This window comes from Durio zibethinus, chromosome 4, assembly GCF_047325235.1.
Source record: "Durio zibethinus cultivar Kanyao isolate XHJ-2024 chromosome 4, ASM4732523v1, whole genome shotgun sequence".
Classification (NCBI taxonomy): Eukaryota; Viridiplantae; Streptophyta; class Magnoliopsida; order Malvales; family Malvaceae; genus Durio; species Durio zibethinus.
The window spans coordinates 8,466,963-8,490,033 of record NC_143165.1 but is presented as its reverse complement, the minus strand read 5'-3'; the positions used below and the strand labels follow the sequence as shown (position 1 = coordinate 8,490,033).

Genomic DNA, 23,071 nt, shown 5'->3' with positions numbered 1-23,071 from the left:
AGTTTATATATGTAAAACTTTAAATTTTTTTTTGACTTCATATAAAAAATTTACAATTTAATTATTTAGTTTTTAAATTATTTTAATTTTGTATGACTATTGTCATAACGATTTTTAGTCTGGAAAGATTCATTCGTTAGATTTGAAGAAAATTTTTGGAGTGTGTCACCAATTTTTTTTTGTAAAATATGATTGGTCACCTAAAATATCATCTTTTAGTAAAAATTTTTAAATTAATTAAGATTTACTAAACGAAGTTTAAGTTTACGAAATCAAAATTAAATCCGAGAATACGGTTACGAGTGGAGAAGGTATCAACACATTCAATTCGTCCATTCGATTTAACCTATAATTTTGATAATCCTATAAATTTGATAATAGGTCTTTTGATACCTACACAGGAGTATAATCTTTTTTATATTTAAATTTAATTTTTTAAAATTTATTTATATAATAAAAATATTTCTTAGTTATGAAATTATTAATAATAATAATAATAATATTATTATTATTATTATTTCGTATTATATAAATTCTCAAACGCTTTGATGAAATTTATAAAAAATCATTATTTAAAAAATATTTCAAAAAAATTAACCATTCACAAAATTTTTAAAATTTCATCATAAAATATTTTATTTATTTATTAAAACGATTTTAAGAATATCTCAATTCTTTGGTGAGTTTTCAAAATTTATTAAAAAAAATTTTAAGATTATCCTGACTTTTTTACGAAATTCTAAAAATTTTAAATAATATTTTTGCTTGCAATAAAATTTTATTTTTTTTAAATAGTTATTATTATTATTAATTTTTTCTATATTATATTTTTAAAGTCATATTTTATTTTAGTTCTGTTTTTTAATTTTATTTATTTATTTCTAAAAGAATTATTACTAGTAATAAAATAATAATAATAATAATAATAATAATAATATCATAAAAAATCAACATAAAAATCAACATAAAATAAATAAAATCAAAATCAAAATAGAAAATAAAAAAAGAGAAAATTTGCGAAACAGGTCGGGTCGGCTCGAGGGTTGACAAGTGAATCCTACTTGGGTCAGTTGCGATTCAGACGCCTAAAACGGCGCGTTTTGAAATGCCTATAAAAGGCCTATTTCAATTTTTTTATTTTTTATTTTCCCTCTCTCTATCCTCGAGCATCTCTCTCTAAAAACCCAGCCTCTCTTGTCAGTCACCATGGCAACCTAGATTATGGTTGGTCATCGCCGTGCACCGATAGTTGAAATCTTCAACGGCACTGAAAAATTCAAAGTTTCTCAGATTTTGACCAACTTTTTAGTTTTTTGTGGTAAAAAAATTCAACAGTCGTTGAAAATTTTAAACTTTTTTAATTTCTGACAAACCAAAAAAATTTTTCAAAAATTTTCAAAAAATCTTAAATTAATTTTTTTTTTGTTTTCTAAACACTCTCTTAAAATCAGATTTTTTTAAAAAAGAATCTCAAACCTCATAAATTGAGAATTTCATTCCCAAAAAGTTTTTTTTTTATGTTTGTTGCTCATTCCTCGTTAAGAGGAATAAGTTTTTTTTTTTTATATAGCTTATGTGTTTCTTGTTTTTTTTTTCAAAATCCCTAAGTTTCACCATTTTCTCCCTCATTTGTTTTGTAGAAATTAACTTTATTTATAAAGCTTCTAGGATTTAAATCTTAGATATCTTGAAATTTTTTTTGTGGAAAATTTGAAGATTTGTCCAATGACTTTTGATCATCGAATTTCAAGTTGTCAAGTTAGGCATTATTAGGAAAAAAAATTTCAATTGCCAGAGTTGAAACATGCATTTTTTTTTTTTACTTTTTTTTTCTTTTTTAAAGATTAATTAATAATAATAATAATAATAATAATAATAATAATAATAATAATAATATATCAGGCAAATTTGGTACCTATAACCATGTTTACTTGATGTAGGATATTTCATCATATTTCATTAATTCCTTTGTATTTAGGATGAGTTTAGCATGTTCACATGCATATATATTGACAAAAACAAGAGATAAGGGTACGGGACATTGGCTGTATACTTTGATTGCCACTTATCATAAGTTGAAAATGACTTAAGGATTCATAAATTTTTCAAGTAACTTTTTTTAATGGTTCATGCATGTGTTTTAATGATTGTATGTATATCTATTTTTTTCATTAACAAAGGAGGTTTCTTATTTTATCAAGTGAGGAATAGCTTCACTACCTTTTCTCTATTAGCCATATGTTATTGTCTTATGTGATTAATGTAATAAATTATTTTCTCACAATCTTCAACAAAGATTTGCAAGAAAGCTTTTAATAACAAACTTTTCATTTATGAAAACATAAAAAAATTTGAAAAGGAAATTTTAATTTTTTATAACCACATCATATAATTCTTTTTTTTATATCTTTGCCTTGTTTATCAAGGGTCCCCAAAATATGTCCGTTTATTTAGAAATATGTCACCTTTCAATTCATTAATTTCAATTTCAACAACCAAAATCAAAGCTTCAAATTTTGTCCAATAAGGTGGCCAATTTTAGAACTAGGTTGGGTATAAGAATGTGGGTCCACAAGAAATAACAAAACAAAATCACAAAAATAAATAAAAAAGTAATAATAGTAAAATAAGATTTTGTTTGAAGGATATTCGAGCCTTTAGGGACCATCTGTCCCTTTATGACCGGCATGCCCTCCAAATCATACGAATCCGATTCCCTAGTTTCTTCTTTTTATTATTATGATTGATTTTTTTTCGTTTTCCTTTCCATAAATTTGGCACAATTCTAAATTTTAGTTCTAGATTTTATTAAATTGTTTTAATAATTTTATTTTTTTAAATTGAAGAAGTACAATAGATTTTTCATATATAAATTCATTTCAGAACAAAAAAACACATTCATTGTAATTAATAATTTTATGCATAGATTATGTAGTTGGAGAATAAGGTATTTTATTATTAGATTAATATTCTATACATTTTATCAGTAAAATGAACTCACCTAAATTGAAAAAAGTGTTTTTGACTAGGAATCAAAAGTTGAGAGAACAATTTTACTAGAAAAAGAAATAATGATGATCCATCCTCTTATGTGTGTTGTCAAAGTTTTATCTCTTTGGGATTTATTGTGGCGATTGAAGCATCATTTATGGCCCACTATTTAATATGGTTTTGATGTTCAAATCTCGTGCACATTTGATTTTGGTCTTATATTCTTTGCCAGTTGTTGATTCCGTATTTGAATTTAGATTTCAAAGGAGCATTATTCTCCCTCAACGATTTTAAATGAGTATTCTCTCAGATACATTTAAAATTTTATTCTTAAAATATTTTCCGCAAATACTGATTCTTTGTTGACAAGTAAAGAGGATTCATTTTCTGGCGGTGTAAATACTAATTCTTGTACTTATGATCGAATCATATGCTTAATTATCGATTAATCTCAGCGTCATCACTCGCATCCTAATGCCAATATTATAAAAGGAAAAGAAACAATTCTCTTGAATTAAATGGTAATGGTTGATAATTTCTTAAGGTATAGATTCAATTCCAAAAAAAAAAAAAAAAATGCATAAAATGTGGTATTTTTGAAGATTGTAGGGATTGTCATCATCAAAGTCAAAGTTTTTAAGTTTAAGTGGTGCATTGCACGTCGGAATCCCAAATCCTGATTTTCCTTTTACGAAACTTGAAAAGCCTTTACTCAAAGCGTGAATCAAAGCAAAGATTTTATAACTGATTGCCCAAGAAAGGCAACCAACAGCTACACGACTTCATGTCTCCCTTTCAAGAAAAAGATGTGTGAATAAACTGAAACCAACCATATTGGTTTTGGTCCCATTTCCCATAGAATCACGCATCATTTTGATTGTGGGTCGCATCTTTTTCCCTCTTCTTCTCCGATAATAATTGTTTGACATTAATACATAAATCAGAATAATCTACCAAAAAATTCTTCTTCCTTTCCAAAATTCGGTTGAGTGTGCGGCAATGGACTGTGCAAAAGCATTAGGATATGGATCCAATCAAGAAGGATGGATGGGAACCCAAACTTTTCTTCGTCCCTTGTGAAAGAAGGCAGTCATGTATGCTAAGTCCATCATCTTGGAATTGATTTTGTTGCTTCCCTTAATTTATTCTCTCCTAACATAATTTTTTTTCTTCCCTTCTCTTTGAAAGTCATGACCCCACACTCCCACTCATTTCACAAGTCATCAATTAAGAGATGATTGAAAGGACCCAAGTTAGATCAAATTGGCCCCCACTCTATCATTTCACTGTATCATTTCTTAATAAGTGTGAAATCTGAATCACAAATATAAAAAGAAAAGAAGCCTTTGTGAAAATCATGTTGGTACTTGATTGGGAACATTTCAAAGGAGTCATGGGAATCAAGTTTAGCACAAGTTTTACAGCTCATTTTTCAAATTTCAATGGTAGGATCATCATGGGCATAAAGAAAGAAGTTTCAATCTTCAATGGCATCAACTTGTTGGATTGGAACTTTTTCTGTCAAGGTATCTTGTTTTAGCTCTTGTGGGCAGTAAAAAATATACTACTGCTTCCATCTCATTTTAAGAAAAAATTTTAACTTTTATGTATTTAATATTATAATCCAAACTATTTTTATAATATTAATGTACTATATTTTTTATTGTTAAAAAAGAAAAAATTTTGAAAAATAAAATTTAAATATAATGAAGATTAGAGTATAAGATGTTTAAAAATTAAAAAGAACTTTATTTTAGGGGATCTAAAAACAATATGAATATTTAAAATAGGAGCGGAGGAGTATTAAGTTATTAGTAGTAGAAAAAGAAGATGAATCACTATTTTTGGGGTTCTACAAACCTAATTTGACTAAATAAGGGAATGTGATGATTCCCGTTCTCTTAACTATAAATGCACTCTTCTCATTCAACAATGAAAGGATGATAGGTTATATAATTATCTTTAGGAAGTCAAGATAAGAATCCCACATGCCCCCAGAACGAAGAGTGCGTAAGCCAATCACCTAGAAATCGTATCTTACACAATGACCTGCTTCAATGAGTCTACTTTTGGATGGGATCACAATTTGGTGTGATGGGTGGAGTAAGGCTACAGATTACAGAGAGACATTATTTATTGCAAATTTGAATCCAGCAAACCCCACTAAATGAATGAAACATTGAAAAGAGAAACTGAAGAAACACACACACACACAAAAAAAAAAGGCAAAGGAAACTATTATTGCATCTATTCTTGTTTTCTTTTCCTTTCTTTTCTCTTCTTTTCTCTTCTTTTCTCTTCTTTTCTCTAGGTTTTGACAGATGGTTGTGCAAGTGTAAACATCAGCTTCTCCCACTAACTCAATATCCATGTGCCCAAGACCATAATAGGCTCTTGGGATTGTGGTTGCAAACCCAACTTCCCCCCCTTCTTGGGTAAAATCATTATGCCTCTTTTTTCTCTCTCTCTCTCTTTCTCACTATTCATGAGTGGGTACTCTGTCTAAAAGTGTTTGTAAATAGTTCCATCTTGTCTACATTAGGCAACCAATGTAAAAGCCAACCACTCAAATCATTCATGTAGTTTTGTTGGGTTGAGGAAAGTGGGCACACGTGATTTCTAACATAGAATAGTATGAATTTTTCAATGTGGATGGATACGATATGTAGACAACACTGGATTGGACGAACTACAGGTCCAAAAAATTAAAAGTGCTTCTGGTGCAAATGCAATGACCAGTTCCAATAACAAAGATAGATGGGATGTACTATGTTTTTATTCTGTATTCTCCATTTTCCCTGTCCCCCCCACCCCACCCCCTTTTATTTTTCAAAGTTGTACATTGTAACTGTGACAAAGACATGATCATGGAGTTGAAGATGACATTACAAAGAATCAGCCATTACTTTGGACTAGATAGATTGGAAGAAAATATATGATCCTATTATCCAATATCAGAATGCATGATATGTATTGTGCTGTCTCTCAGACAATTCATTATGCAAATGCAGGGAGGAAGATTTTGCCCACCGATGAATGGGTCATACAAAATTTTTTGTCCCTAAAAAATCACAACTCCAGATAGATGATTATGACACCAACATGCTTTCAGCACTAATATACATATAAATTTAAACGATTTGGGAGGGGATATAATTCATGTTTTCATGACTGCACCAAACTAGGTTGTATATGGACCGACTTTGAGAGAAAACGTGTTACTGCAGTGTTCAAACTCTCTCTCTCTCTCTCTCTCTCTCTCTCTATATATATATATATATATATATATATATATATATGAAAACTTGACCAGCTGCCTCCACTTTAATAGCACTATTATCTATCTAATCAATCTGTTCTTCTTCTTTTTTATTTCTGCTATTAATGGAGGGATTAAAGCAAAATCCTAAAGATTACATCAATTTTTTTAATCTTCATCAATCAATCAATCAACATGTTGGAAGGTTCAAGTTAATTTCAAACATGTCAATGCAACACTAGCATCTCCTTTTATCTTTCACAGGACAGGACAGGGAATTTTGGTGCTTTGTCAACCAATACGCGGTGGCCAATGCTATCAGCTAAAACATGGGGCCCAGTAGCAGGTTCAGCAAGTGGTTTCTAGATGTAGTTAGAAACTTTTAAGGAAGAAAAAAAATCTGAAGCTATTAAAACCTTTTCCAATTATATTTCAGCATGCGGATAAGACAAGATTGCTCCACTCCACAACCAATCCCTTCATTTCCCCTCATTTTCCCATGGGACATCAATAAAATAGTGTTACTTAGCTATTGACAAATATTTTATCTTCTATTAATGTCTTTGATCAGTAAGTTACATAGAAAAACTCTTTGATCAGTCAATAGAAAGAAAAACTATGTAATTTTAAATCTCACAGAAATTCTACTGAAACTAACAGCCAAACTTACTGATGAAATTATTGACAATCACTATAACTAGCTAGGTGTTATCACCATCATCTGACATGGAAACAACCTGTTGTTTTCTAACAGCATTAATGATGCTATAGGGGTTTAGCCTGCCTAAATCAAAGAAAAGCCAAACGGGCCATGCGAAACAACAGGACAGGATAACGTTAATATATTGGGCCTCATATTGGGATCCACCATGAATGATATAATTATTACCTGCCCTATCGATAATCAAACACCGACTTTTTTTGTTCAAAATCTGACTCTCAGCCTTATAATGGAATGATGACAGTAATTGTACAGGCTAGACCCGTCCCACCCTTGGGCATACACCACATCAGGTACAGGACCCTTCATAAACACATTATTCAGAAAACCAGACATAGATGTTCTAATAACGAAGGCCCATTTATTCTAGAGGCAACCATAAATATATAAAAAAGATTGTTTGTTTCTTGTCATTGTTTTCCTAAAAAATCACAACACAGCAAGATGCAGCAGCAAAATTACCAAAAAGTTCAATGTAATTACAAAAGTTATTAAATCTTTTGCCTCAAGGAATTATTTATTGCTATCTGTATGATATAAAGCTACAAAAGTTTATCATTTAACCAAACATCAATTTAGAGCCCCACTTGCAAATTTCGGGATGATTTTGTCCACTCATTCTCTCATTCATATCAAACTCTTATTCAATTTGTTTTTGAAATTTTCAGGCATTCGATATCATCTTGCTTAGCATATTACCACAAAGCTGATATGGTTGAGATGTTTGACAGTTTAACGACAAAACATAATGAACAATGATATGCATGTTAAACATAAAAATCTGTCCAGAAGTACACAAGTTGAGTGTCGGTTTTGCTAAGGTTATTCATGATGTTCTTTTTTACTAAATGCGCTGTATTGATGTAGAAATATATATTCATGAAAGGCTTGTTTCATATACAATAGGAGGAAAAAAAAGGTTTTCTTAATGATGGAAAAAGGTTGAAAAAGTAACAGCAGAAGGGGAAAAATTGGTGCTGAACTGATGCAATATTCTTACCTCGGTCGAAGGGCAAACTTATCTCTTTTTCTTTTGTTATATTCTCTGATCCTCTCAAAGTGGAAGGTCACATCATTTCTGCCAAATATAGAATTAGGCAAAGCTTGAGCAAAGTAAAAAGTTGAATATAATTAATCCTGATCTTTCGCAGAATAAGATACTCCTAGTAATCCCCTTCAAGCTTCATACCTTCTTTTTCTATTTATCCTTTCATATCAGTTCCCACAACACCTATCATTTCATACCATGCCTAATTTTATTCGAAGCACAATCCTGTCAGGGGCAATTATGGTATAACCATTAACCAGGATGTCAAGATGACACTTTTCGCTCAAACAATATGCATCCACTGGAGGCAATACCAAATATTTATGAAATTTTTAACTTTTTCTTCCCATTAAATGAGGACTGGTGTTTTTTCTTTAAAAAAGGAAAGAGAATATTTAAAAGAAGTGAAATCCCATGTTTGACTCATGGCTTTCCCATTAAATTAAGATTGCATCAAGGCTCCGTACTAAGTTCATTTTTTTTTAAAAATTAATTATGGATAAGCTTACTAGAAATATCCAAGGCAAAGTACTATGATGTGTGTTATTTACTGATGATATAGTCTTAGTTACTAAAACTAATGATGATTTTAATGCAAATTTAAAATTATGAAGGCATACCTTGGAGTCTTAAAACTCTAAATTTAGTAGATTTAAAACTGAATATATGAACCAATTTAGGTTTATACCAGAACGTTTAACCATAAAGGTAATTCACCTATTAAGACTTTTGTTGAAGGGTTTTCGAGCAAAAAAGAAAGATCTACTCTATATGTGATATTTATTGACTTGGAGAAGGTATATGATAAAGTTTTCTGAAAGGTGCTTTGGTGGGCCTTAATGAAGAAATGAGTTCCTTTAAAGTACATTAACATAGTTAAAGATATGTATGAAAGAGTTGTAACAAATGTGAGGGCATTTGGAGGTTTGACTAATAACTTTCTCATTACATTAGGATCGCATCAAGACTCAGCACTAAGTTTATTTCTTTTTGTATTAGTTATAGATGAGCTCATTGGACATATCTAAGATAAAGTGTCATGGTGTATGTTATTTGCCGATGATATAATCTTAGTTGCTGAAACTAGTGATAATCTTAATACAAAATTAAAATTATGAAGGCATAAGTTGGAGTCTCAAGGCTTTAAATTAAGTAAATCTAAAATTGAATATATGAAATGTAAGTTTAGTAGTAATAGGGAAGCAAGTGATAATGTGATTAAGTTAGATTGTGAGGTAATACCAAATAATAGTCATTTTTTATATTTAAAATCAGTTATTCAAAGTGATGTTGAGATAGAAAGAGATGTAAATCATAGGATTCAAGCATGATGAGTGAGGTGGCAAAATATGATGAATATGTTTTGTGATTGCAACATGCCTTTAAAGTTAAAGGTAAAGTTGCATACAATAACTGTAAAACTTGCATTGTTATATGAGACTGAGTCTTAGGCCGTTAAAAAATGACATGAGAAGAAAATAAGCATAGAGGATACTTAGATGGATGTGTGGCAAGACTAAAAAAGATAAAATAAAAAATGAAGGTATTCAAGGAAAATTAAGGATTTGTTGAATTAAGAAAAAGATAAGAGAGTACCATTTGAGATAGTTTGGACTAGGGGTATAATCGATTGATTTTGAATCGCTATAAGTACTAAGCTTGAACTCAAACTCGACTCCAAATTCGATGTTCGAAACTCGGTTCGAACTTGATTGAGTTTTATTTTTTTAGTTCAAGCTCGACTCGAGATATAAATTGAGCTACTCGAGCTCGCTCGATTAAGCTCAATTAATATGTAAATATAAGCTTGATCTTATATTCAACAAAAGCTCGTTTATTTGTGCTCGAGCTTGAACTCAAGTTTGAAATATTTTATCAATTAAAATAATTAAAATATATTGAAATATAAAAGCTCGATTAGGCTCACAAAGAACTTAAGCCAGGTATAAAAATGCTAGAACTCGACTCGATCGATATGTTAAACTACTCAAGTTTGAGCTCAATTCGATAATAACCAAGCCAAATTCGAGTTTAATTCAAAACAAACCCAAGTAATTTGTGAGTAGTAATATATCATTTATATCCCTAGTTTGGACATGTGAAACTTAGGCTTATCTGTGCATCAATCACAAGAAATAAGCTTATAGCGTTGGGACAGACTAAAGCTTTTAGAAGTAAACCATGAAAGATGTGGATGTAAGTAATAAAAAATAATATGATGCTTAAGGTAACAGATGACAATGTTGTTTTTAATAGAAATGAGTGACGTATAAAAATTCAAAATTACAACTTAGCATAATTCTTTTTTTTTTTTTGGCTTTTTATACAGTTGACTCCAGAGTTATGGGATATAAGACTTAATTTATTATTATTGTTTTTTATTGTACAACATATGTGTTAAATTCTAAATTTTTGTCAAAGTAAAAAACTCTAACATAATTTGATTTCTTTAGCTTTTGAGATACTTAACACAATAAATGCCAATAGAGCATTTGATTATGTTCGTATTGAGAGCGTTTCCTTGTGTCATTGTTTTTGAGTAAGTGTCAAAATCAATCAAATGCTTCAAATTTCATCATTAATTTGAAAATAATGAAATTTTTTAAAAATTTAGGGTTGATAGTTTGCATAAACTTGCTATTCATGCTGCCAAAGAAAAATTTAATTTTTTTAACCTAAGCCAAATGCCTAGTTTATTGTTAAACCAAAGCCTATCAGTTATAAATTATTATTTGGTCTAAAGACAATAACTAATAGGTTAAAAAAAGAAAAAATAGAGTAAAAGGCTATAGGTTATAATATAGATTTGGACCAAAGATGATAGTTTTATTATATGGGTCTAAGGGTATAGCTATTGGATTAGTAAAAAGAAAAAATTAGGTAAAAGATTACAAGATATAGGTTACTATTTGAGCCAAAAATCATAAGCAATAAATTAATAAAAAGAAAAAGTTCGAACAAATATTATAGATTATAAGTTTGTATTTAAGTCAAAAGGCTATAATCAACAGTTTAATATAAAGAAAACAATGAGCCAAATGCTATATGCTACAAGTTGCTATTTGAGTCTAAGGCTAAAGCCAATAGTTTAGTAGAAAAAAAAAATTAGGTCAATACGCTATAGGTTAGCATTTAAGTCAAATGCTATAACTAACAGGTTAATAAAAGGAAATATTTTGACAAAGTCTTATATGTTATAAGTTACTATTTGAGTCAAAAGTTATAACCAATATATTAATAAAATGAAAAAATGGATCAAAGACTATAGGTTATAGATTAGTATTTAGACCAAAGGCTATAGCCAAAAGGTTAATGAATGAAAAGGTTAAGCCAATAATTATAGATTATTGTTTAGGTATAAAGCTATAGCTAATAGGTTAGTAAAAATAAAAAAATTATGACGAATGCTATAAACTATAGGTTAGTATTTAGGTCAAAGGTTATAGCCAATAGGTAAGCAAAAAAAAAAAAAAAAGTTAAGCCAAACCCTATAAGCTATAAGTTAGTATTTGAGTCAAAGGCTTATAGCCAATAAGTTACTTAAAAAAAAAAATTTTTGAGCCAAAAGTTATAGGTTATTATTTGAGTCAAGGTTTATGCTAGTCATGCTGTAAGTGGGCCAAACAAATAATATAGATTGGAAGTATTTTGAGTTATTATCTTATTAGGGATTGGGTTTCTAGCTTAGGATGAATTATTGAAATTAGACATCTAAGATATATTTGGTTTGTAAGGAAATTATTATTTAATTAAACTAAATTAACTAAATTAAACCTACATTACCAATTAATTAAACATAAAAATTATACCAAGTGAAATTAAACCCTAATTACAAACAAATTATGGACACTTTTAAATTAATCGTAAAACTTATTAAAATTAAAAAGTTACCTAAAATAGAAAGTTACTAAAAATGAAAAATTTCTAACCCTAAATAAAAAGGCTCTAAATTAAAATATAAAAATTATAAAAGTAAAATGCAATAGCTAAACATGCACAAGATAAAGTTAACTAGAACAAAAATGAATAAAAATGCAATTTACCCTAAATGATAACCTAAACCCTAAATGGCATGTAGATGCATGAAAAAAAATAAGGCATGGAATTAAAATCCTAAAATGAGCTAGATGGTATTTGGCCTATCTAATGGAATAAATACAAATGTATCAATTTATAAGCCTAAATTATACATGAGCTAGAGGATAAACATATTTATAGACATACTCATAAAACAAGTAAAGGCATGATTTAAAAACTAAAATTAACAAGATTAAGTGCCAGAAATAAAACCTAAATAGCCATGCAAACTGAAAAATAGAACCTATTAAAAATAAACAAGAAAAAATTATTTAATACTTACTAAACTATCTAAAATAAACGCCAACACTAACCTAACATGTAAGACATTATATAAACAAGATTTAAATATGCAACTGACTTAAAATGCTATATTTAAACATTTAAAATAGATTTAAAGTAGGTCCTAAATAGTATAGTTAAACCGAAACATAAACAAGAGAAAATCACATAAATAAGCAAAAATACACCTAAATAGCTACATGCAAATTGACTTAAACATGAGTTCTAAGTATGAATGACATGAAAACAAATTAAACAGAACTAGAAACAACTTGAAAATGTAGATTTATAAATTACAAAATAGCCTAAATAGAATCAAAACAACCTTTTTACAAAAGAAGAAAAATTAACTACTAAAATGTACTTATGAGCTAAAATGTAAGGAAAAATTAAAGGAAATGCAGGAATCTATCAAAATAAACATCATGAACATATAGTAAACTTAAAATGCAACAAAAATCTATAGGAACAAATTTTTAAAAATAAAACAAAAACTAAAGTAGTATTGAAAATACACCATGAAAAATGAGAACAACATCGACTTTTCTGCCTAAATGCTAGCATAATTTAAGGTACATGAAAAATACATTAAATCTAAAAACATGTATTGAAAATAGACTTAAAAACAAGCAAAAATGCATAGATAAGCCTCTCCAAAAATTGAACACAACATCATGAAAATTTGGGTTGAAAATAATACATAAAAATTGAAAATAAAAATAAACTAAAATAGAGTTAAGCCATTTAGTACCCTTTAAATGATTTCTCATACTCAATGTCACCTTAAGTTTCACATTTAAGCCAAATCCAATATCAAACAACATAAAAATGACAAAAAATCAAAGCAAAACCAAATTGAAAATGGATTAGCATGGAAATTGAAAATTTTTTGAACTTTGAACGAAAATAAAGCTTAAAGCTTAAAATTTAAAGGAGTGAAGGCCTAATACAATAAAATAAATTAAAGACAGAACAAAGCTACTTAAAAGCAAAAAAACAAAGCTAAAATAGGGCTTAAAAAAACTCAACACGATCAGCAATGGCTGCTGTCTGTTGAATTACACCTAAGGTAATGAAAAAAAGAAAAAAAAAAATACCCAAAGGTGGCTTCCTTCTTTTAGCCTTAAAATGTTCTATTTAAAGGTAAAGTTAGGTCTATTTTTAGCCAATAAATGACCTTTAATAATACAACTCAACCTTCAAAATCCCAGGTCAAACATAGACTATTTTAAAGGTAAGAAAAATTGAAATTGCTAGTGCTCTTTTGTCCATATCATTCTTCTTTCATGTGAGCTTCAATGTGTGGTCCAATGGAAGGGTGCTAAATAGCCATATGTGAAGTGTGTTGGTAGCCACTTAAGCTCAGCAAAGTTCACTTTTTAAAGCCTCCCAAGCTCGTAACCTATGACTTTTTCAAAATTGGTAGCATTGGGAATGATTATGCATCAAAGCCACATTTCAGGCATGTTACATTCTATTCTTGTGCCAATTCCATTCTAACTTATTCCTTATTTGTGTGCTCATGTCTCTTGTGATTTTTGCTGCAAAGATCTTTCTTAATTTTTAAATAATTTTTTGTTTAAATACTAATTTAAATGATATATTTTTTTAAATAAATGAATTAATCGTATCTAATTGTGTTATTTATGTTGTGTTACTTGAGTTGTGTTAAACAAATTAATTTTAAATGTATTAGTTATGTCGTGTCACGCGTAACATGTATAATAAACATATCGTATTTGTATTTAAGTTATTCATGTCATTTAAGTATTCGTGTCAAATCTGAAATCGTGTTTAAAATGAAACACAACATCATAATAGAAATTGCCAAGTCTAGCTATAGGTTATAAGTAATATTAGTCCAAAGGTTTTAAATAGTATGTTAATAATAAATAAAAAAGTTAGACTAAAGATTATAGGATATAGGTTACTATTTTGATGTAAAGCTATAGCAAATAGGTTAGTAAAAAAAAAATTGAGCCAAATGCTATAAGCTGTAGATTAGTATTTGAGACAAAAGTTAAAGCCAATAGATTAATAAAAAGAAAAACTTTGACCAAAAGCTATAGGTCATAAGTTAATATTTTGGTTGATGTTTACAGTCAATAGGTTAATAAAAAAAAGTTGAACTGATAGTTATAAATTGTAGATTACTATTTTGGCTAAAGACTATTATTAATAAGTTAATAAAAAACTAAAAAATAGACAAAAAGATATAGGTTATATTTTGGGCCAAAGCCTACACCTAATAAGTTAATAAAAAATTGTTGGACTGAAAGTTATAAATTATAAATTAGTATTTGGACCCAAAACTATAGCCCATAAGTTTATTAAAAAAAATTGAGTTGAAAAGTATAAACTATAGTGAAACCACTTAAGGCCTCATGAATAATAAGGTCCCATAAGCACTTCACCTTAATTGTAGGGCATTGTTGAGCTTGAATTCTCCAGCCTTTCTTATTTTGCCTTGTTCACTGAATGTAGTATTGTGAAGGATTCTCCAAACCCAGAGAACTCGGAACATAGAGAGGAAACAACGAGAAGTTATCTCTATTGGAACATGTTGGAACAGTGGATAAGTGAGGTTCTTTCTGTTGTCTAAAATAGAGGACCACGAAACGAAAGAGTTGCCCTCCATTCTCAATGAGGCAAGACAGTGAAAGAATTCCACCAACTGGTTTTCTCCATCCAAATCAAAGACATAAAATGGTCAGCTTTTATATCAAGTACATTAGCACCATACACTATCATGGTAATGCTTAATACAAACTCAAAAACTCGTAAGGTTGAAATCATACTCTTTTCTTAACATGTAAAAAATTAAAGAATGAAACTTATTTGGGGGTTTGGATCATTTTATCCGGTGAGTTGGTATCAAAGGATTTTACATGTTGCATTTTGGTTAAAATGTTGTCTCTCGGTCATGGTACTTATAGTATACCATCATTATAATCATCAGTGTGATACTATGTCTCATAAACTCCTATGTATCAAAATTTAAGTATATCAAGAAACTCTATGAAGGCATTTCACTATTACTATATACCAGTCTTGGCTATGTTCAAACCAAAAACAAACAAGAAGAAAAAATCCATTATATCTGGATATAAATGTTTGATATCATTACATAGGCAATGACACTATTAGTTGTTTCAGCAAGATGAAACATTAAATGTTGACTGCAACATATTAGGAGTGTAATTGTTTGGATTTTGGGAGCTTCACTTTATGCTTAATATCTAACATCAACTAGTTTTTAAATAACCCTTATTCAATACTATTGATGTAGCTGAATCAAAATTTCACATAAAAGCCTGTGAAGAATTCAAACTATTACATGAACTGATCTCATTTCTACCACTAAGGGCGATAAATTTATCATTGAACATCAACATAGGACATTTATCTACCAATTTTGTACCATCATAAGCTTCTTTAAGGAGTACGGTGCTCCTTGCAGCTTTATTTGTAATGTAAAAGATACCATGATGCTTTATCAAACATAGCACTAATTTAGATGGTAACAGGTACTCTGAATGAAATGCATACAATTGTGCAGATGTCATCCGCTTCTCCATAGTCAAACTGAGGAGCTCATGAAGTAATGCCACCACTCTTTTCCGAGCCTTTGGATCTGCATGTTCAAATCTCCTTGCATTCAAGTATGGAGAAGGGAATTCCATTTTCTGCCACCTCTCAAGCTCCTCAAGATAACTCTTATTCGGTCTAAAACCAGCAGCAAAACACATTTTAAATGCAAATGGACCCAGATAGTTACCATCTTTCATGATCCTAACCTTCTGTCGACCCCCAGCAGACTGCAACACACCTTCACTCGCAAATCTCTCCTCGCGAGCAGTCACCGCCAGTGAAGAATCCCAGTTCTCCAAGTTAACATATGCTCTACCATTGATATCTTTGATGGAAAAATATTCGGGATATTTCAAAATCAGTGACTTTTTAAAATCCAGAGGCAAACCAAGTTCATTTCCAATGAATTCAACCTTTTCCAATGGCACCCTACAATCAATCGACAACATTAACAACTTCCTTAGATTCTTAACTAAAATGGGTTCCATCAAATTCCTCGCCTCACCCTCTTCACTTGCAATCTTTTGGGCTTTCCGAGTGAGTGTAACAAAAGGGAGTTCTTTTCCACTACCACCACCAACATGGAATATTGAAGGGTACTTCTCAATGATGGACACGAAGGTCCATTTTTCCACAAACCCAACTTCCTTTTCAAGGTCGCGAAGAAGAAGAGATTGATGCTTTTGAGATTGGATAATGGACTTTAGCTGAAGAATTAAAGATGGCTTCTTTTGCAAGTCCATTACTTTGTCAAGTTGATAGTCTCTATGGTATATTTTCTTCTTTGATCTCTTTCCACCACTTGATATTTGCCTCACTGAAACAAACATAGAGTCTGATTTTGGACATGGGATTGTTGAAGATGACAACGTCATTATCGATCTTCTTTTCATTATCAAGTAATATGAAACGACACTGCTTTTCTGAGACAAAACCTCAAACAGTTGGTGTGCAAATTCCAAAACCAATATTATCGAAAACACTAATTTGAAAAAAAAAAAAACCAGAAACGGAAAACAGATCTTAGTTGACGTAGTCAATGTCTGATTGGAATTTAAGTTAGAAATGTGAAGGGATTTTTGACAATACCTGGCGTTTGGAGACGAAGTAAGGTATATCTCCCTATGCTTTAACCTCCGCTCAATAGCTGAGGAGGGTAACTAAGCCTCGGCTCAACCGGTTAATTAGAGTTAAAATATTTAAAATTTTAGAAATTTAAAAAAACAATGAAAAAACAAATGTTCCAATCGCTAATTTGATCGGAACTATATGTTTTAATTGTTTAGAGTTAAAGGAATAGATTAATACTACGTAATGATTTATTTTAAAAAAATATAAAAAACTGTAAAGGGGATTGATTTTATTAATTAATCCACAAGTTGATTTTACTCTATATATCATATTTATACTAGTTTGTGATCGATCGGATGAACATAATTTTTATTTTTTTATAAAATTATTTTAATTAATTAAATTTAATATGATAATATTATATATTTTTTAACTAAATTTATGTTGTTATTGTATTTATTTCAATATGAGATTAAAATATAAAAAATTTTCCATAAAAAATTTCATTTAAAATTGGAAAGCATATTTTGTCTTTATTTTTCCAACAACCTATTTATTAGGTTTGGTGACATAAAACTAAAAGAAGAGATTTAGATTTTAGTGTAATATGTGTGATAAAGAACATAAAAATATAAAATTAATTCATGATTAGACAATCACTCATTTTAAAATAAGTTATTTTAATTTTTATGAATTCATCAATCAAATAAAAACATTAAAAAAATTTATAATTAAAAAATATAGGTTAAAATTAATTTTTAAAATTTTATTTTTATATGTTAAAAAAATTTAATAATTTAATTACAGTAAATTCACTTATATTTATCATTATCAATTAACCATTAAATAATAAATTAAAAGATTTTATCAGCAAGCACATTTATTGGATAACATTTTTTCCCATTGATATCTACATATATTTTAACATATATTTTAAGATTATATTTGAGGCAAGATTATAAATATAAAATATTAGATGATATAAAAATCAAATCAAGAGTACGTAGTACTAATTTAATGTAGGATAAAATTTATATAAATAAGATAATGAAATTAATAAATTTTTTAATAAAAAGTATATAGTTATTAATTAAATAACTATATAGTTTTCAAATTTTATAAGTTGTGGTCAAATTTCAAATAGTTGATAGATAATAATTTTTTAAAATATATCTTTTATATGAATTAATTAATTGGAAGTAACACAAATTCTTTTCTCATGAGATAGAAAAGAAATCTTTCATTTAATGTAATATTATAATATTAGAAAGACAATATATAAAATTGAAATTTGGTTTTTTGATAATAATTTAAAATTTAAAATTTTCAGTATTAATTATTAAATGATAATGCATCAAAGCAAACTCCTATTTTTATGTAGTGTCAATATTGAATGTTAAAAGTTAAGAATGTAATTTAATTTTAATCAATTTAAGGTAAACAATAATGAAAAATTAAATTTTAATTGTAACTTGAATTGTAATTTATTCATAAAAGGCAAAAACATTAGCTATTTATAAGGAAATAATTGTAATATTATATTTATTGTACAAGCCATTTAGATAAATCAATTCTTAACTCTTAATCTTTTGAGAGGTTTAAATTCTCATTTAATTTTACTTTGTTAATAATACTCGATTTGATCAATACTAACAATATATGAAAACTTGATTTTTACTTTAATTTCTAAAAAACAAATTTACTCTTAAAAACTTTATACCTATTAATATAATTTCTTATTATTGGATCTATTTTTTGAAACTGCCAAGGCCTATTAATGGGTAAATATAAATCCCGAGTAATATAATAATTTATTATCTCTATTGTTAAATTTACTCCATTAAATGTCAATACATTTCTAATGCATTTTTCAAACATTAAGATACCTTTAGTTAGAGGTAATTAATTGAGATTGTACGTTAAGTGATTAATGTGAACTTTAATTTCGTTTTGAATTTTCAAAAGAAATGATCAAGTAAATCAATTAACATAATTCTCTTTACATATAATAATATTTAAGAAATCAATAAATGTATAATTTAGATAACGAATTAAAATTTTGTTTTCATTTATGCGTATAAGATAATTGAATTTCATTTGGTATTGGAAAAATTGAAATTTAGAAATTGTTAATCCCATGCAACACTCATTTGTGTAAGACATCCATATTTGTTTGGACATTCCCCTACATATCATATCCTATTTTCTTCATGGCAGTAATCCTTCATTATAGTATTTGAGATTAGACATATTCCTGGTAATAACTTGTTCGCAATTGTCATAACGTCTAGATCCGGAGATCTATCGCTAGACATTGACTTAAGGGAGTTGTCACCAATCTTTTTTATCAAGGTGCGATTGGCCACCTAAAGAATCTGTCCTTTCAAGGAACACCTAAGTTTAAGGGTCCCTAAAAGAATAGGTTCAGGTCTACTAACCAGAACAAGGTTCGGGAGTTCGGTTACGTGTGAGGAAGGTTATAGCACCCTCACAACACCCATCAAAAGATGGTACTAGCTTAAATTTGTGTTATCCAATGAGCCTTAAAATTTTATCAAGTAATTAATTATTAGAAATTATTCTCAATTGACTCTAATACTTTTAGCAAAAAATTGAGAAAATTCCCTCACCTCAGGAGTATGTCAGAAAACTACTGTTTCACTTGCAGAGGCTCCATCGTTGGATTATTTAACATTAAAAAAAATAAAAAAAAAGAAAAGAATGATTTTTTTTGTGCAGAGAAAATTTATACTTTCAACTTCTCCCCAAAATATTTTTTAGAAATTTTAATCTCGAAAAAAATTGATACTTTCAACTTTTCCTCAAAAATCCCTTTGAAAATTTATCTTTAAGGAAAATTGATACTTTTAACTTTTTCCCAAAAATATTTTTTTTTTGAAAACTTTAATTTCAAGAAAAATTGATACTTTCAACTTTTCTTGAAAAATACCTTTGAAAATTTATCTTTAAGGAAAATTGATACTTTCAATTTTTCCTCAAAATCTTTTTTTTGAAAATTTATTTTTAACGAAAATTGTTACTTTTAACTTTTCCCCAAAAATATTTTTTGAAAACCTTAATTTCGAGGAAAATTAATACTTTCAACTTTTCCTCAAAAATCGTTAAAAATTTATTTTTAAGGAAAATTGATACTTTCAACTTTTTCCCAAAAATATTTTTTGGAAACTTTTAATTTTGAGAAAAATTGATACTTTCAACTTTTTCCTAAAAGTATTTTTTTGGAAAGCTTATTTTCAAGGAAAATTGATACTTTCAACTTTTCCTCAAAAATATTTTTTTTCTTGAAATTATTATTTTTATTATTAACCAATGTTTTTAAATCATGAAAACATAAAATAAAAATGAGTGAATAAATGACATGCTACAAACAAAAAAATCAAAACGGGAAAGAAAATATCTTATCAAAAATTGAGCTTAATCTTGGATCAAAACCAATTTAAGTCAACTTTCTGAATCAGGCCTAGATTGTTTCTTGAATGGGTTCCAACTCAAGGCTTTAGTTTTGATTAGTGAATAGCTCGGGTATAAGGTCTTGGGTGAGCCTGTTTTGAAGCTGGTTTTGCTAACTGTATTCCTCTTTATCATTACAAACATAAGATAGGCAGCTACCCTTCTTCGAATAAATGCAGAGATGTCTGGTGCTAACGTCAATTTTGGAGATGACACACAAACAGTCTCCATGTCTTTTTGAGCAAAGGGTGGCAGCAACTGACTATTTTCAGAAAACTGAGAAGTTGGCAAGTTAGAAGCTGTAACAGGTAATGACACATTCATGGCTAGATATTGCATAGATTACTTCATGGAAGGTGGCATTGGCAAGCCAGGTGGGAGTCGGAGTAAAGGTTGCTGCTGTGGAGGAAAACCATTAGTTGACCCGTAGTAACCTTGCCAATATATAAGCATGGAAAGCCCACCATTTGTGGTTGGAGCAGATGATGGCTTCCAGTCGCCAGCCTCGGCACCTTCGCAAGTTCTTCTACATTGATCTCAGAAGGCTGGAAAAATCTATAATTTCCACTAATTGTAGCCGAAAACAAAAGCGAGAGTGTGCAGATCAACAGTACCACGACAACAATCGCGAGCTTGGCGTAAATTCCCTTTAGTTCTCTTTCTCCTCCTTGCCTCATGAGACACCATCAGAAAGAGATGCTTCTACCTTTGCTCATCTAAGTGAAGCTTCTCGATCAAATGTCTTTTCTCGCATCTTAGCTTCTTTGATGACATTCAAGTCTTTTTCTAGCCAAACCATTTGACATCACCTTTCCAGTCCTTTTTATTATCCTATCACGGGTTTTTTTCTATTTCTCTGTAAGTTGTCCTTTGTAGATTTACCAAGTCACTTCATTAGCATCATCCTCTGCTTCTTCAATAGCATCCTCTTACATGCCCCTCAGCTGTATCACTAACAATATTCTCTTCTGGTTTCTTGATTGATTCCATAGAAACATTTGCATCGCCCTCTTTCTGCATGAGAGAATTTGTTGGTTCTATAGATGTACTAATTTATCGGAGTTCTTTTGGAGACTGCTTCTTGACAGCAGCAGCAGGAGGCCTAGATTTGTCCAGTGCAGGAGCTTATGCCTTTGTATCCCTTTTCTTAGTAGTTTTTCCTGTTGGATCAGCAATTTTCAACAGGTACAAGACCTGATCCAACTCAGACTGAAGGGTAGACAGTTCCTTCTCAAGTTGCACTGCCCTATCGAGCACTAGATAAGATTAAAGCCCAGACACGTAAGAATCAAGTGCATATCCAGCTCCAGTTTCTAATGCAGTTTCTGATGCCAATTTATTCTTCTTACTCAACAGCAACTCTTTCTTGCCTTCAATTTCTTTCCTAATGGCATCTTCTTGCTTTCAATTTCTTTCTTAATAGCATCTGTCTTTTCTAATGCTTCTGTTCCTTTGTTGAGCACTGTAATTTCCAGACCCCAGATTATTAAAATAAAAAAAGGTACTTGTATAAAAGAGAGAGTCATTTCTCTTTAAAATTTTTTTTGGTGCCAGCAGCTTCACGTTCCCTTGCCTGAGAGTTCCTTGACTCGAAATCTGATGATAGTTCCAACGAAGATAAGGAAGAGAACCAAATGAAGAGAGGTTTTTGCTATACTTGCATCGGATGATCGTCCATTGACCTATGAAAATTAGCAACATTCACCTCATTCTTTGAATCTACAAATGCAAGCTGATCCTTCTTATTTCTTTCTTTTTTAAACTATGAACACTCTTCTTCCAGATCTGCTAGCTGTTTTAAAATATGTCCCAACTCCTTCTTTAAGCATTCAACCTCGAGATTCTTAGCATTTTCAGAATCGTGAACTAGCCACACAAGAGTCAAAGGAGTAGTACATTTATTTGGACTCTGATCTAGTTGTTGTTGACGATATCACTAAGTTCTGAAGTACCAACCTGGGTTCAAGAACAATCAGGGCACCAAAACATTGCCACACAAACTCCACAAAATATTTCACTGGTGGGTTCTGAAAGGGTGAATGGTTTCCAAGGACTTTCAAAGGGAGGAAACCTTGCTATCTTAACACGGAGATTGATGGTGTGACGATGTTGGTGGTGGTGGCCGTGGCAAAGATGGTAAACATGAGGAAAAAGAAGGGCTGTTTCGATTAACAGGAGAACAAAAAGGAGCAGTTTCTTTAACTTGTATAAGTTCCTCCAGTAAACTCACGTCCCGTTCTTCCTCATTTTTTTTTGTTCATCCCCTTTCTCTGGGTTTCTGTTTGGCCTTTTCTTTTGCTACCTCCCCTCTCCTATTCAGATTCTCCTTTTTATCTTTTCTCCCCTATTCGGATTCCTCCTTTATCTTTTCTCTATTTTTTTCTTTTCTTCCAGCTTGTATATTCACTGTTGATATATGGACCCATGCTGATAGAGTTTCAATTCAATTCCAATTAGTCATCCAATGCTAAAGATTAGCATCTAGATAACAATCATCACAATCACCAAGCTTAATCTCAATCTTTTAGCTTTTTTCCCTCTTTTTTTTAATTAATCAGAT

General features: G+C 29.8%; 1 protein-coding gene across 2 annotated transcripts; it reads right to left on the bottom strand.

Annotated features, from left to right (window-relative positions):
* Positions 1-15,459: 15,459 nt before the first annotated feature.
* LOC111287654 (Ubiquitin carboxyl-terminal hydrolase family protein) lies at positions 15,460-17,290 on the bottom strand. Of its 2 annotated transcripts, none has more exons than XM_022878328.2 (2): positions 17,059-17,290; positions 15,460-16,951 (listed from the first exon to the last, which is right to left on the bottom strand). In XM_022878328.2, the coding sequence occupies exon 2, from the start codon at positions 16,860-16,862 to the stop codon at positions 15,681-15,683; it is 1,182 nt and encodes a 393-aa protein (XP_022734063.2). In that variant the 5' UTR covers positions 16,863-16,951; positions 17,059-17,290; the 3' UTR covers positions 15,460-15,680. The 2 variants fall into 2 exon arrangements, with proteins under 2 accessions (XP_022734063.2, XP_022734064.2); XM_022878329.2 differs by having other exon boundaries at positions 15,460-16,892.
* Positions 17,291-23,071: the final 5,781 nt, after the last annotated feature.